This window comes from Silurus aristotelis (assembly GCF_946808225.1).
Source record: "Silurus aristotelis genome assembly, chromosome: 21".
Taxonomy (NCBI): domain Eukaryota; kingdom Metazoa; phylum Chordata; class Actinopteri; order Siluriformes; family Siluridae; genus Silurus; species Silurus aristotelis.
Genome location: NC_139594.1, coordinates 11730131 through 11747024, shown reverse-complemented (window position 1 = coordinate 11747024; position 16894 = coordinate 11730131). Strand labels below are relative to the sequence as shown.

Sequence of the window (16894 nt, the reverse complement as noted above, 5' to 3'; positions counted from 1 at the left end):
TCGGGGTCCGCGCACACAGCAGCAGGGTGGAAAGCGGGCTTTTCTGAAAATGGAGCCGAGCATCGAGGAGAGGCCAGGAGGCAGGCCCGAGGACAACCAGCTATAAGTCTAGACGTCTATCCAGCCTTACAGCTAGCATAGCTAGCATTGTTTTAGCCGACCTACACATAGGATGAGCTCCTGAGGCTAACAAAAAAACCCATACAGTCCGTCGTGTAGCTGAGCATCTCCACAGTCTCGGGACTCGTTTGTTGAAGTATTCGGTTTTGTATTACTTTATTATTCATTTTTGAGGTCTATTTAATACCATTCAAACTTCTTTACTGAAGTTAGTTTGACCCTTTTGCGTGGGCTCCAAGTTCTGCATTTCACATCTCCTCTGGACATTATCAGGTTTTATATATATAAATAAAAAAAACAAAAACAAACCTATGTCCTGTGCCAACATTGGGTTTATTGTGGTATATTTTGGTATATTTTCCCACCTTGGTTTTCTGTAGACCTGGACATTGTGACCTGACTTCAGCTCTGGACTTCGGTTTTAGTTTAGTGAGGGATTCCAGCTTCAGCTTGGCTCCACAGCCATGGAGGAACATGACAACATGGATTATTTTTACCAGCAAGTCTTGCAGAAGGACGTGAGCCGGAGGCTGCAGGTCGGTCCCGACCTCATCGACTACCTGAGCGACTCACAGAGATCCTGCGACGTGGAGCAGGACAAACCTCGTCTGGATAAAACCCTAGACGAGCTAACGGGCTGGGTCAACTCCAGCAACTACAAGGTAGTTCCCCTCTGTCTGACCGTCTGATGTACTGAATCACTCTGATCTCAGGCTGGACCTGAGGTGGCTTTGTTTAGTGATGATCAGCTGCGTTGCTTTGTTGTGACATTTAGATTTCATCTGAACACTTTGAAACGATCAAATATTTATGATCTGTATAAATGGCTCATTAGCAAAGGATTTCTCAGTGTTTCTCAGATATGTACCGGTTTGACTGGATCAAGTGTACATTCAGTTAAGCAAAGCCCTTCATCTTCTAATGTAGAAGCCCAGCAGTATTAGATCATATCCGGTGCTGGTTCATTCATTCATTATTTCCAGTATTGATTTTTCTCTAAATGGAAATGGGGTGAGCATCTTCAGACTGGTCTGTGAGAGGTTGTTTTGAGGCTGGGGGGGATGGGACCAGGGCAGTATTGTTCTCCAGGTCTGGAGGAGAACGATGTTCATGTTACACGCCTATGATTCAGTTATAGGTGATGAGGCTTTGATTTTAGAGAGGTATCGATTTGTCACTCAATATCTCCGGCATCTGCGTCCCATCGGATTTGAAGTTTTTTCCAACTGAATTAGAGTTATGCATGGATAAGCATGTTGGTAATTATGGGTAGTAATAGTCCTAGCCAAATCCAAATTATAATTACCTTCCGTTTATTTCAAATACAGGCATCCAAATTATTGTGTTTTATAGCTGACTTTACCTTATTAATTATATAGATATTAATAATTAGTAATATTGTGGAGCAATTTATCATGTTGAGGTGAAGCCAAATTGAAAGCAAGCAATGGCCGTATCTAAAAGACAGAATAGTAAAAAAAAAAAATCGTTTTTTTTTTTTTTAAAGGGTTTGTCTGAGAAGCAGCACTTTGAGGGGCTTTAGATAAGTTATTGAGATTGTCGTATAGATATAACTTATTTTGTATTATGCGTGACTTATTAGTATGAACGCTGGCCGACACCTATGACCGACACAGACTTGTGAAGTTGATCGTAATTATCACAATCTTACGCAACATCCCATCAAAGACCCTCAGCGAGTCTTTTTCCATCTATAAGAATTTAACACAATCAAGAATGTGACACTTACACAAACAGTTTGTTCATGTCTGAGGGAATGCAGTGTATGAACCAGCATTATATGTTACATAAGCTGTGGTCGGAGAGAGATGCATGTTTACGATGTGGCTGCATTACGTATTTCAATTACACCTAATAGTGTTCAGTTAGAATGCTTTAAAAGCGTTTCTTTTTTTCAGTAATATAAAAACCAAATGTTGGGCTGTGTGTAGATTTCTCCTTTCTGTGTGCTATTCGGCTTAATGAAGTCTGGACACATGCTGTTTTGCGATGCAGATTTTTCCTTGAATGCAGCGGCACCTTATAAGACCGACATGGCATGAATCTAATTGTTCTTGTAAAGGGGGATTGAAGTGTCTCTTTAATCAATGCAAGCAGGTGTATTTTAACATCAAAGGAGTATTAAAATCTGATAATTGCACGTGTTATAAAGCAAAATGAAAAGTATGCAAATGCTACATATACACTTTCCATTCATAATTTTTGATTTGTGTGAAATGCACATGTGCAAATAAACAGGTCAGGTAGTTTGTTAGCAACGCTGAGGCATTCACACTTGCACACACCTGCCTGATCTCAGTCAGGAACTTCCTTGGCTTGTTTGACTAAAATAGGTCATAGCTGGAGCTGCAGGGATGTAGTGAATATTTGATTGTTTCTCTGGAATGTTAAATTCCATCCCGTACTGCCAAGAAACATACTGCAGCAATCCCAGCGCAAGCCTCAAACACACATTCTCACGCACAAATATTCAGGACATTTCTCCCAGACATAACATTTGTCTGCAGATATATTCAGGAAAGCATAAAAAAAAAATGCTTTTTTTAAATTTTTTTTAGCATGCTGAATTTGCATTTCTCAGCACCTTAATATTTTCTCTCTCTCTCTCTCTCTCTCTCTCTCTCTCTCTCTCTCTCTCTTTTTTTTTTTTATAAAAAAAAAATAAAAAATTTGCCTCACCTACAATTGTGTGTGTTTCACATGTCCACCAATAATAAAAAAAAAATACAAAAATTTAAAAAGTCAAAATTTTCAAAGTGGTATTTTTTTTCTTGTTCTGATTTCAGGTTGCATTGCTGGGCATTGATATTGTCAGCGCATTTGTCAGTCGGATGGGTGATCGATTTCGAGGTTATGTATGCACAGGTAAAATGTGTTCTTGTATAGCTCCATATCACACACATAATCTAAAACCTGTATTAAAACAATGTAAAAATGATTCCATTATGAGCTTTGTTCAGTAGAAAGGGGAATACCACAATGACTCAATACCCATAAGATGACATAATGTTTAGATGAATGCCACTCTCTCAGCTGTCTTAGCTGCCCTCCCTCTTTTTTTTTTACCAAGGAAACAGCTTGTTTTGTCAGGAACAGAGCGCAACCCCCCCCCCCCCCCCCCAAAAAAAAAAAAAAAAAAAACCAGAGCCCAATTCCTCTCTGGAATCATAGACTACAAAAGAGAGATAAAAAGGATACAGATGAACCGTGTGGCTTCCAACCCTGATTTTCATTTACCTCAAAACTGTAAATTAAAGTTGGGTTGTAAATGGATCCGGTCAGGAAAACAAAACATTTGCAGTCCAGGGTTGGACAGTTACACAGAATTCATACTTAACGGGTTTCTTTCTCTGTTTCTTTTTTTCTCCCTCTCATATTTTAATTTTCTCACCCACCCCACCCCCAAGTGGTCCCTGCATTAGTGGATCGTTTGGGTGATGGGAAAGATCAGGTACGAGATCAGGCACAGGCGCTCATTCTCAAGCTGATGGAAGAGGCAGCCACTCCGATGGTTAGTAACCCTGCTTGCATTCTCACCCAAATTCATGTGTTGGGGAAAAAAAATCCCCAGTAAAATTCATCTGTGCACGTGCCTTTACTTCCCTATTTGTGACATCTGACAGCTCCCCCTCCATTCTGTTTAGTGTTTGTTCCAGTTTCAATGCAAGTAATGATTCTTTCTGTGTTCTCATGTAGTATGTTTGGGAGAGGTTGTTCCCTGGCTTCAAACATAAGAACTTCCGCAGTAGAGAAGGACTGTGTCTGTGCCTTGTCACCACACTTAACGCGTAAGTCTTTTCATACACTCTACAATGTAGTCTGTAGCCTAAGGGGTGCAGCAGGGGGCACTGTCTTTCTCATACCATTGCTTAATTCAAGACATCACATTTAAGAAGCTAGGCATTCACTAGTCATGAGGAATGTTTTGAATTTCTGTAAGGCTTTATATAAAATAGAGGTCTTTTTATATTTGTGCTGAACGGACTTACACACATACACGTGTGTTTATACATACGCAAGATGCATGCTGTACTGGTACCACACTCGCGGTCCTGCTAACAGGTCATAATTTTGTTCTCAGTCGGACTTGGTTCAAAGCCAACAGTCTGCGGTAATCCTCTTACTTCTGTGGTTCACTTGACATATAGCTGCACTTCAATGGATTTGTGTGTAGATTAGTATTTAGGGATGGGTTTGTTTTTTTTTTTTGTTTTTTTTTTGTAGTGTAGAGTATATCACTAGACCGTGTGGTATGTTATGGCACAATGACGAGTCTATCTTTAGATACGTCTACTTGTTTAAAACACAATACCGTGTAAATGATAAATTAGATCCTAAAGCTGCTCCATTGTTGCCATATTGTTATTACCTCATACCCAAGTTTTGTAACATTCCACAGACACACTTTGGGAAAAGCACTACTTGAGCTCATAATGAATTAAGATATGGCTTTCAAACGCTGACCGTTAGTTAGCTAGCTACCCATCAAAATCAGTGGTAATCCATGCTCAATCAAGAATGCCAATCATTCTGTCTATATTCTTTCTGACATGCCCACTAAGAGCTGTCCTTATTTCTATGTATTCAGTGACACATATTTCAATACATAGGTGTAAAGACATATTTTGCAAACAGACTCTGTAACCCATGCAACTAATAGCACTGACACTGACATACAATCCTCTGAATCTGAAATAAAGCATGCATGCACCTACTCCTGTTGCTACCTGCTACCTGTTTTTCTTTAATTGCTGCCCTCCTTAATGGCAAGTTCACGCAATACATTTTATTTCAGTATACAAATATTATTATTATTATTCATCACTTAAAAATGATCAAAGGTGCATTGTCTGTATGATTTTTCAAATTCAATCTGAGTTATTATAGACCTAAAAATTAATTTGTGAAAATGCACATTTATAATTCTACTATGCAGTGGATCTCATGAGTTCTTTTGTCTTAGGCTTCTATTTCTATATTCCTGGTCTAAAAAGAACTGAGCTACTAATGCATATGTCGTTTCAGCTTGGGGCGTAACGGCTGCCTTTCAGATAAATGGCGTCTTATTGAAATAATTGTAGTTACTATTTCCGTCTTTGTGTCTGTTTTTCAGGTACGGTGCCCAGCCATTGAGTCTGAGTAAATTTGTGCCACATCTGTGTACACTAACAGGAGACCAGAACCCTCAAGTATGCATTTTTATTCAATTTTTATTTATTTTTTTAGTGTGGTTTCCTTGTTTTAGTTTGTACTGGTGTAATTTTATGTTGATGAGCATTTAGTGCAGAGGGAGCTGCTGCTGGGAACTTGTTCACCCAGTGAGAGCCAGATTAAGATGAATAAGATCCCTTCCTGTTTATGGGAAAGTAAAAAATGTAAAAGGTAGAATAATAATCAGGTGACTAACAGGTCTTGTGGATGAGATCTAATCTTTAGGTACAGCCTTCAGTAGAAATGGATAAAGTAGGCGAGAAAGCTGGAATGTATGCAGGTCTGGGTGTGTTTGTGATGTTTGATCGTTTTATTTTGCTTCCGCAAGTATTTGCAAGTGTATGTGTGTCTTGCAGGTCCGGGAGACTGCTACAACAGCTCTGGTTGAAGTGTACCGGCATGTTGGTGAGCGAGTGAGGGCAGACCTGGGCAAGAGAGGACTGCCAGCTGCACGGTGAGTCTGTTTTTCTCTCACTTTCACTAATATGCACACACTTTTGCGCTTGTGTCTGAAATCATCATTACCATAAAATCTTAGAAATGTGCAGAAGGGCTGTCTGTTATGTTTACATATGAGACATGGTAGAAATGCAATCAATCAAACAAAGCATTATCCTTTAATAACTCTTACTTCATTCTGCTTATATACTCTGTTCATAGTCTGAGTCAATTTTGGAAGGATGATTCAGGATAATCCCATTACCACTGCCTTTTATGTCACGGACAAATACTAGAATGTAATGTTCTAAATTTAGCCTCCACCACTCATACCACACTCAAAGAATTTTTACATAGTAGAAATTAGGGCACAACTAAAAACAAACTTTTTTTTTTTTGCAAAGCATCTAGGACAGGTCTATCTGAACTCCATGCCTTGATAATATTGCTTTCAGCGAACATCATCTCTTAATCCAAATAACAAAAGGTAACAGCCAGAAGTCAGAAGAATCTTATTTTGTGAGCAGGAGGAAATAGAAAGAATGAGGGCATTTGCACAAGCAGCGGATGTTTAAATAAAGCTCAGTTGGTCCCAAATGAAGTAACGCTCCTGCTAGGAAGACAGCAGTGTTTAAATGTTATAGGACTGCGTTATAGATCGCTAACCAGGGAGCGTTAACGTGTTAATGACATGAGACATATAGACTACATCACATCCAATTTATATTGAGATGCATTTAGCAGACGGCCTAATCCAGAGCGACGTACAAAAGTGCTTTGAAGTCTCTTTCAATGAATAAATCAACATTAGTTCACTGGGTTGCATGTTTACAAAAGTTTCGGCGATGCAAATAACTTTTTGCTTGTGTATGTTGACAAGCATCTGTAAATGACTAAGTGCATGCCCAACACAGCTATTTGCATAAAGCGATGTGGACAAAATGATCAGAAAGGTGAACAGTCAGTGCCTGAAAAACCAGAACAGGAATTAATTTGACTATATCATATTAGTAATAAAACACCAGGAATTTTTGTGTCTTCTGTTACCTGAGCCATTTGTTTACAGCTTACAGCTATGTGCGGACAGGGCGGGATGTCCTCTATTTTTACAGCACTATTACTTTTACAATATTTAAATGATTAGTTATGTTCTGTTTATTGGCTTGTCCTGGCAAAGTTTCTTTCTATTTTTTCATATTCTATAATGAATGCCAGTACTATTAATCTGATTGTTTCAACAGCTAGTTGCCATAAAACTTCCTGACAATTTAACTTCCACTGTGTATTCTATATTTAAAAGTGCAGTGATCTATGCAATTGATATGATGTAGTGCACCTCCATTAACACTCAGAACAAGAATATGTTCCGAATACATGCCCACTTCCGATTTACACATAAATCTATTCATATTCAGCTTAATAAACGAGGCCCATTGTTAGTGGTAGAAGTATCATCTGTGTTGCTGGAAATTTAGAGCACCTCAATGTCACTGCTCGGTTAAAACAAAAATATTCAGCCAGCACCCCAGTAAAACTGGTACTGTTCAGAGAATAGAGGACAGCTACCTCAAATTGTATATCCAGAGCCTGTAGACTCTGATGAAATATTTGTAAGGTAGTCTAACTGGAGTCAGGGAGAATATATTGCTATTAAACCCGGGTGTCACTCATAGCAGTGCAACACACTGTGTTGTGGATGCTTAATTTCGATAATTTCAGATCAGCTGTTGACTTCTAGTGCATTTGAGGTTTTTATTCTACCTAAAACATCTTTCTGAGAAATGACTCACTCTTTAGAGCTCCATTCTTGGTCTTCCAACAGTGATCAGAGCAAACCCAGGCTTTGCCTGTTCAGTCAAAGTATAGATTTTACGAGGTCATGCATGCATGCTTTAGTGCTCATTTATAGAAATGCTGCAAGCAGTTTAAAAGGATTTCTACAGCTGTATGTTATTTTTGGAAGCTTTTAACATCTGAATTTTTGTTAAAATTAAGATCTTTTTTTTATTTTATTTCAATATCTGGCAGCTGGTTGTGCCCCCTCCTCGTTTTACATGTACGTTACACAAAGCTAAGTTAACCTTTTTAAGGTTGCTGCATAATTCTTTAGCTCTTTAGTAATTCTTTAGTAATATTTACTATATTGCACACATACATTGTGTGTGTGTTTGTGTATGAAGACACACCTTTGCCATATTTATGTGCGTGTTGTGTTCATGCACTATTTTGCCTTAAACAATGCAGCTGGCCAAGAATAAGGAATGTTAGGATTTAGTAAAGTGGTGAAGTGTTTTTCGGATAATGCAGTTTATTCATGAGGCTTAAACTAATAGACTCGACATGTAACATATTAAAGTGTGGAATCTTTCACATTTCAGGGCACTTTATTGGACACTATTCCACAATGTCGGGCCTATTTCTTCTGCATTTACAATGATCAGCTTTTTAACGTTTTACAGTAATAATACACACTATTTGCTCTGCCCCACATAATCTAAATATATAAAATACAAATCTGGTTAGGACTGATATTACACTGAGATTTGGGAAAGTGTTAATGTCGATGTGTTTGTGTTTTTGTTCTGCACCATTTCCATTGGAATTCTACTGCATCACATCCTACTGATATGGCTGTATGAGATTATCAATAGAATGAAGGGGAGTGCATGTGTATGCTATAATGCTCCTGGTTTCATTAAGTGTGCGAGTATTAGACAGATACACGGCTGCAGGGAAAACATGAGGATAACTAAGGAGGAGAGGAAACATCTTGTTGACATGGCTACAGACTAAAAGGCTGGACTTAGAGAGAGCACCAATCAAAAAGAGAGTGAGGTCGAATGACGTGGACAGACTGACAGAAGCTGAAGGAGGGAGGAAGGACATTATGAGGCTGGGGGTGTGGTGTGTGTGTGTGTGTGTGTGTGTGTGTGTGTGTGTGTGTGTGTGTGTGTGTGTGTGTGTGTGTGTGTGTGTGTGTGTGTGTGTGTGTGTGTTGGGGGAGGGAAAGACTCATTTGTCTTGTCTCCTAGCTGCTGTCCCCTCCCACTGGTGTGTGTTCCAATGAGGAGGCTGTGTAAAGGGGAACCGAATCCCTTGGCTGTCACACACACATATACTGCTATGCAGTTTCTCTGTCCTGAGCACACGCTCATGCACTAGGTTTGTTAGGAGTTTACTGCGTTCTTTCTTTTCTTCTTCTTCTTGTAAATCTTCACATACAGAGCAAATCAACATGCCTGTGCAGGTGGGTGGGATTGTTTTTTCGCTCCCCGACTCCCCTAAAAAACATTTTCATTATGCTTCTTTTTTTGCCGTAGTGAACGGCTTTAATGTCCCATCCAATGGATTTTGGATCGCTTTCTCTCTGACTCTACACCATTTTGGAGACAAAGGGGGAAAAATTGCAGATGGTCTGCACTGAGTGGGAATGGGAAAAACTGTCTGTGAACGTGTGCAAGCGCGGTTTGCATTTCTGCGTATGTGAGTGTAACATGGCTGATCCGTATCGTCTGTGATCATTTTAACAGACGTCTCCTCCTTCTCTCAGTACACCCTTGCATAGATAAGCATGGAGTTGCATACCGTGTGCAGAAACTCTTTCAGGCTATCAATAACCTCATTCTTTCATTTTGCTTAAGTTTTCTATCCTTATACAGGCTGGCTACTCCATGCATTTTGGTCTGTTTTTGGTCTTTTTCCCAGCAGTGGGCATTTGTAGCTTTGAGTAACGCCATGAATGATTTATTATTGTCTGCAGCTTTCCCTTTACTTCTATTGATTGAATGCGCTCCCTAAATGATTATGATGATGAGGATAATTATTACTATTATAATAATTATGCATTTTATTCTGGAGTTGGTTATGCAATGCCTGTTTTCTGAATATATTTACAGCATAGTTCATGTAATGAGACATTTCATATATGTTTTATTTGATATTCTATTCTATTTATTAAATATGACCAATTTAGCAGTTGTTGCTGTAGACATACGGAATGACTAAAGTGTCTAACAGCATGGGAAAAAAATCTCTGCTTGGTAGATGAGAAGCCATGTAGAGAAGGTTGTTTTGATTCCATTTAAGCAATACTTCAGTTCACCAGCAGATTTAAATAGACAGCAACTTGCACACGGCCATTACCATTACTGTAGCTACTTTCCATACCTAGCCCATAGTCAACTGAATGTATTCAAATGTGACTTTTTGTTTATTTGTAAGGGCATGGAATTAGCAAACCTGTCCAAAGCTCACTGTTTACATTTGTTCTTAGGTTAAGAAAATGTAGAGGTTTGTTATTGGTACACTTTATTAACATCAACAGAGACTGAGTAGAAAGTGCAGCCTACCAGTTTTGGTGTTCAGCAGTTACACAACCTCAATTAGGACATGGTGCTTTGACTACAGTGTCTTGGAACTATAACTGTCTCTAGAGATCTGTTCATTATGTTTTTCCATGCACATTTGAGTGCCAAGTTTTTTGTTGAACTGGATGTAAAGAGTATTTTTTTTTATTTTTTTGAAAGTTGCCTAGAAAAAAAAGAAAGTTGATCTTGTAAATATATATGCAAATTTGAAGTAATTACACACTTAGTCAATATCTATTTTAACCCCTTTTGGCAGTTGTTACACTGTCATAGCAGAATGTCATATTAAAAGATAAATGTGCTCTTAACTTGGAGTTTTATGCCGTTGGGCACAGGTTATATTGAGGTTTTCCATAAATTGTACCCTCACCTTACTATTACCTTGACAGACTTAAAAGCAATTTCTTGTCTACGATTCTCAACTGTGTTGCTTCCCTTGATGTTTTGCACAGACTGTTGTATCAGAAATAAACGAAAATCTTTGTCATTTTCTTAGTTTTATTAATGCAGTATAGGGAAGCTTTAACTGGAGGCTTTATGGTTTAGAATAAATTTATAGCATAAATGAAATGATTAATATAGGATTGAGTAAGAAATCAGTTTTTATTCTGCCTAAAAAATTTAGTCTGCCTTGTCTATATAATTCTACAGAAATTTCTCTTCATATCTCTAGTCAGAGGCCTTTTATAGTAGCAAGAGCGTAAGGAATTAAATATAAAAAATACATCTGGGGGCTTCTGGGTGCACCCTCTGTCATCAGTTCAAATCCTCATAATGGCCAACGCTATCAGCTGCTTGGAGACAAGGAAACAATGTTTAATTGACAGTTGTGTGTTTGGGAGCTCATGTATGTAGAAGATGAGAGATTGCATTTTCCTTTAAGTGTGTTATACTTCCCTGTGAGGCAAAATATGATTGTCTTAATGTGTTCACCATCATTAGTATGTAGATGTCGTGTAGAAGGCCATGGGAATAACACACAAGAATCATGTTTCAGCTGTAAACAAACCTCAGTTCTCTTTCTGTGTTCATTATAATAACGAGAAGTAATGTTGCTTGTCAGCACAGAGAAATTGTATAGTCCTCACAAAAGTTGGAGTCTTCAGAATGTGCTGACACTGGAGACACCTTTAATATAATGCTTAACATTTGTTTTTTCGAAGACAATTTCACCATATTCACCAAAAAATGTATTATGTGTTCTGTAATATTCATGGCTTTGTCTTTTTTTTTTCTTTAAACAGATTGCAGACGATTTTAGGCCGATTTGATGAAGTGTTGAATTCTGGAATGATGGCTCTCAGCCTGAGTCAAGGTAAGCTGAAGTAAAAAGATGGAGTGGTATGATGGTAGCAGTGCAAATATAGCACTACATTGTGCAAAATGTGTACAAATTGTGTGTGAATCTTCTATTTTGGCATCTGCTTTAACCTAATGTAATTTCTTTATTAAATTTTATTTATTTATTTATTTTAGAATAAACAATGAATACAGTGGGATGTATATGCAGGTGTTTAGAGAGGCAGAGCTTTCCAGAGTATTCGTTTTTGCATTTGTAATTAGCTGGTGGACAAGAAGGTTTAACTGAGAAAAATACAAATAATTTTTTTTCAAATGTTCGTTAAACAACTTGAATAAAACAAAACTTCAATATTTTTAATTCATTTGACTTCTCCAGTACATTGATGAGCCTCTTTTAGAATATTTTCTCCTATTTTCAAACTATTTTGTACCTGCAATCAATGTAATTTGTTCACAGAAACACCCTTTTTTTTTTTTTTTTTTTTTTTTTTTTTTTTGCTGTGGCATAAACTACAGCTCACACAATCACCCTAACTACTGCTGCTTATTCTAGCATGACCGAAGCCTCGGCTCCATCTTCCTCTGAGCAACATTTGTTCTTCCTCGCAGGTTTCACCAAATGAAGGGTGCCCATTTAGAGTTTTAGGGGTGGCAATTAACTGAGCACTGCTGCGATTTCTTTAGGAGAACATGTCTGATATTTATTCTCGGTAAATGGTATTAATTCTGGTGGCAAAATTTTTTTGTAGATGGAGTCATTTATAAATTTTTGTTTACTCATGAAACCATGTGGGTAAGTGTTGGTGTGTGTTTATTTTATATATATATCAGTAGCGGGCCGTGCATTTGGTGCCTGGGCCTTCAGTGAGGACACCTTAATACCACCACTATCACGTCGCAATTATAGAAACCATCAATACTATACAAAAACACAATATAACAAACCTCGTGGAATTACAGAGAGAAAGGCATTTTGTATATGGAGGGTGAATACCGTTTTATTAAAGCAAGCTCTAAACCTCTACACTACAACCGCAACTGTACCACCTACATCATCTGGAGCAGTTCAGAATCAATATTTGTCTAATAACATGACAAAAACATTAAACATGTAAATAAAATACAACCTACTCACCAGAGATGCATACTCATAATTTGCACTGCTCCTCAGAAGCTGTAATCCAGTGGTACCGCTCGTATTCACTGGTCTGGAAGAGGAGAACAAATCCTTTCCTGGGCTGAGACAAGCTAGCTAGCTTCGGGGTTGGCCGACCTCTCCTCTTCTCATGATGTCTGACTTTTCTTGAAAATAGATTTTTAAGTATGTCCGAGACCACAGCAATTTCTCTTCCTCCGTAGGCATAAAAAAGTCTAACTAAGCTGTATTCATGTGTGCAGTGTGCTACAGAAGTGTTTGCCAGTCGAACTTGGCTGTAACAGTTTCCCTCTGACCAACCAATCAGAGGATGGAAAAATGCTGACGCTATTCTGGGCCAGCTAGCTGCCCTGTGAGGCGAGTATGAAATCTGATTGGTTAAAGAAACAGACCAATGCTAATAGAGACTATGGTAAAAGAACCAGCAGAACTGACTTTGCAGGCCCTGGGCAGATTAGATTGACATGGCAGCACATAGAGGCTGAAATCTGATTGGACAAAAAATGTAACATAAACGTACTGGAAGCAGTGCAGCCAAGAGAAACGCTACGAAATTAAAATAATAAACTTTTGGAATAAATTAATACAATTTAATGGAACAAATATTAGAATTTAGGTTGTAAATGTAGGTCAGTGCTTCTAATAGTGTTTAGGCCACCAGAGAATGCTTTCCACTATATATATCTATACACACAGTATCACAAAATTGAGTACACCCCTCACATTTCAGCAACCATTTTATTATATATTCTTGTAAGGAACTAGGACTAGTGATCAAGGATATCTTACAATTCTCAAGGGACAATACTATACAAATGGATATATTTTAGAGTAGTCAATGTGGCGCTTGTATATCAGTACACATTTACTGAAAAAAAAACTCAATATACAGCCGTTATTGTCCAAATAGCTGATGTGATAGAAGAGTATCTGCAAGAGTGAAAGGGAAAGTTTATAGGACTGTGGTGAGACCTGTGATGTTGTATGGTTTAGAGACCGAGCTGAAGAGGTTTTCGTTGGGAGTGACGAGGATGGACAAGATTAGAAACAAGTTTATTAGAGGAGCAGCGCATGTAGGACGTTTTGGAGACAAGGTGAAGGAGGCGAGATTGAGATGGTTTGGACATGTGCAGAGGAGGGACATGGGGTATATCAGTAGGAGAATGCTGAGGATGGAGCCACCAGGAAGAAGGAACAGAGGAAGGCCATGGAGGAAGTTTATGGATGTGGTGAGTGAAGACGTGCAGGTAGTTGGGTTGAAGGAGGCAGATGTAGAGGACAGAGGGGTATGGAGACAGAAGTCAAAATTGTGTCCAAGGTGACAATATTTTGTGTGAGCACCATTATCTAGCACTGCCTTAATACTTCTGGCCATGGAATTCACCAGGGCTACACAGGTTATTACTGGGATCAGCTTTCACTCTAGAAGACGAACTTTAGTGGATACGAACCTGTCCTCAAAGTGGAAAAAATGGAGGAGAGCCGCCACTAGCTAGTTGTCGACAGTAGCAAGTCTACCTGATGCACACTCTACTCGGGCGAATACAATTTTGTTAAATATTGTATACATTATTTTTTATACATTATTTTGATTTGTTTTAGTATATTTTATTGTTTTTGATAGTATTTATAGCTCTTGCATCATTAGGAGATATATGTAGTCAATAACAAACACAGCAACAACTTACAAACAAATTCATGGTACGTTTGTAAAGTGGGGAGCATCCGTGTATATGTGTATATGTGTATATATACACACACACACCTGATCGGCCAGAACACAAAATTATGATTCCATTTATTGTAAAGAATTATAATGCCATGCTTCGGACAGTATCGTAGGCTGTTACAGTCACATAGGCAAGTGTACGGTGGGCATGTAATCCTCCATATAACTTCAGTGATGAGCAAATAAAAAATGTGCAATTTTATGAACAAAAATGTCTTGTCACTGATGATCGAGCTCTTCATTTCAAATTTATGGAAGGAGTCTTGAATGTCTGCACCAGTGTAACAGCAGTAACTCTGTTTCTGCAACACAATAAACAAGTGTGTGGACTTTCTTGATAAAATGACAAGCTACAATTTTTCCTTACTAACGAAAACAATTAGAGAGGCTGGTGAATGACAAGCAGCTATAATGAAAGCGATAGCAGAATCTTATTTCGCAGGCACTATGGATGTTTACAGCTATTACGTATATCTGTAGACCATTTAAAAATCATGACACAGAATTTATAAATTATTTAGTAAAAGATTTTCACCTAATTGCTCTGATATAAGAGAAATAAACCAGTTTTGTTGTTCATGATGTAATGGGGAAATGCTCAACTTTTTCTGAAACATTATTCTGAAACACGTTTTCTTCCATATTTCATAATATTTTAATGTTGTTGAAGAGGCTTAGTTATTTAGTAAACTTGTCCAGTAAACTGTGGGAGAGGGAGAGGGTTGGGGAGAGCTGTGCCTGTCACTGCTTTCCCTGACCCCATGTGACCGAGAGAGAGAGAGGGAGAGAGAATGAAAGAGCCACCTCTTCTCAGATGCAGTGTAGACATGGCATGGTGATGATGGTGAGTGTATATGTTTTTTGATGCATCGCAGAATTATGATATGGTGAGGGTGTGTGGTGAGAGATGCTTCTTTCTGTTTAGCTTTCTTGCAGTGGGTGAAATGTGAAATTATGAAGCTATTATTTATCTTGTGAGTTTCTTCAAGTTTTTTTATTCTTACTGACTCAAAAATACACCAAGTCTTTAAACGTGCGTCATTGCTTCTGTGTCACTCGCTGTTGTCGGTTCACAGAAAAGAAAAGGTTTCCAGGCCACGTTTTGCCACAGCTCCGTGTTATGAAACATTCTTTTTATTTTGTGGCCCATAAATGTGCCTTAAAAAATGCTTCTTTGTACGTTACTTATCGATGTTGTATCTGAACTTTTGGCGCGCGTGTGTACATTTTGTGCTTTTCCTGTGGATGAGTTCACTTCCTGATTAAAAGATTAAATTGCTAGTTACAGCACAGCGAGCCAGAGCTCCAACATGCAGTACGTCACCATCATGGAGCAGTGTGCATTATAGACGCGTCTCTAGCTGGGGTTCTGCTTAGTGTTTTTAGTCCTTGACCTGTTTGCACTAACGTGAGCATGTGTTTTCAATTGCAGTGTAAATTGCTGTGGATTAATGCATCTACTGAATTCAGTGATTTTAAGTGCTAGCAAAATCATACAAGTTGTGATATCCATGCTGCTTTTGGATTCAATCCCAATTCCATGAGGCATATGGACTCCCGCTGTTGTCATAGAAACAGGGTTTGGAGCCTTGCCAGCTTTCCCGCCCCTGTCCTTTTCTCCTTTTCTTTTTCTCCTCTTTTGCCCAGTACCCACTTTCTCAGCCTCCTTTAATCTTTCTCTTTCGCTCTCTTATTTAGCCTTTTCGTGATTTGCGTTTCTTTATTTGGTTTGTTTGGACACGCCCATCTGAGCAGACAAAGGTGGATTATGCGAGTATGCTAATAATGCTAATGCCACAGCTTGAAACACAGAGGTCTTTCATTGCCTGGTAGAAGGATCAGCATTAGTAATGTTGACAGCCCCTGACCTAGAATTGGGGTCACATCTCTTCTTTCTAGTGCACACACACACACACACACACACACACACACACACACACACACACACACACATGTATAAAGAGCATGTGTCATCTCTAGGGGTGTGGCTGTCCTTTTCAGCCATCTGATTTTTATCCCACTTGTATAGGACACGCGCTTCTCTGCCTGTTGTCGAATGTGTTCATGTGTGTGGTGGCTTACTTATGCAACAGTGCTGTATTAATGCTAATTAGCTTAGCTTCTCCAGACAGAAATAGCTCATTTATATTCGCCCAGCATCAGTCAATCTCCAAGCTTACTGGTTGGTAAAAGGTGATGTCATCACTCTTTTGATTGGTTCCTTGAACATCATGTGAAGGAGGAATTGTGGGGTGTGAGGAAGGGAGGAGGCTGAGGGAGAGAAAGGAGTAAACGTGAGAGAAAGAGGGAGAGGGAGGAAGCGAGAGCGCTATCGAGTGAAAGGGAAGATGCTAACAGACTGTAGGGTGGAGGTTTCTCCAGATCCTGAGATCCTGCTTCGTTCCTTCATGGTTTTTGTCACTGACTAAACTGCTGCCATGTGAGCATTGGTTTTGGCGTTGATGCAAGAGCACGAGGGTGCAAGACCGATGTCAGGCATGAGACGCCTCATCTGTAAAAGCATCTGTGACTGTAAGTGTTCCTTTAATG

At 38.8% G+C, this 16894-nt stretch overlaps 1 protein-coding gene across 50 annotated transcripts in view; it reads left to right on the top strand.

Moving 5' to 3' along the window:
• Positions 1 to 258: 258 nt before the first annotated feature.
• The window catches only part of clasp2 (cytoplasmic linker associated protein 2), a 43254-nt gene continuing 26618 nt past the window's right edge, over positions 259 to 16894 (top strand). For 42 of the 50 annotated variants that reach the window (XM_083523985.1, XM_083523976.1, XM_083523971.1 and 39 more), the window contains exons 1-8: positions 259 to 393; positions 501 to 782; positions 2928 to 3006; positions 3549 to 3652; positions 3838 to 3929; positions 5255 to 5330; positions 5709 to 5806; positions 11402 to 11472. In XM_083523985.1, the coding sequence (XP_083380111.1) occupies positions 585 to 782; positions 2928 to 3006; positions 3549 to 3652; positions 3838 to 3929; positions 5255 to 5330; positions 5709 to 5806; positions 11402 to 11472 (718 nt within the window). In that variant the 5' untranslated portion in view covers positions 259 to 393; positions 501 to 584. Of the gene's footprint in view, positions 394 to 500; positions 783 to 2927; positions 3007 to 3548; positions 3653 to 3837; positions 3930 to 5254; positions 5331 to 5708; positions 5807 to 8772; positions 9038 to 11401; positions 11473 to 16600; positions 16877 to 16894 lie in introns of those variants that run through there. The other 8 variants (XM_083524008.1, XM_083524007.1, XM_083524006.1 and 5 more) reach the window with 4 other exon arrangements.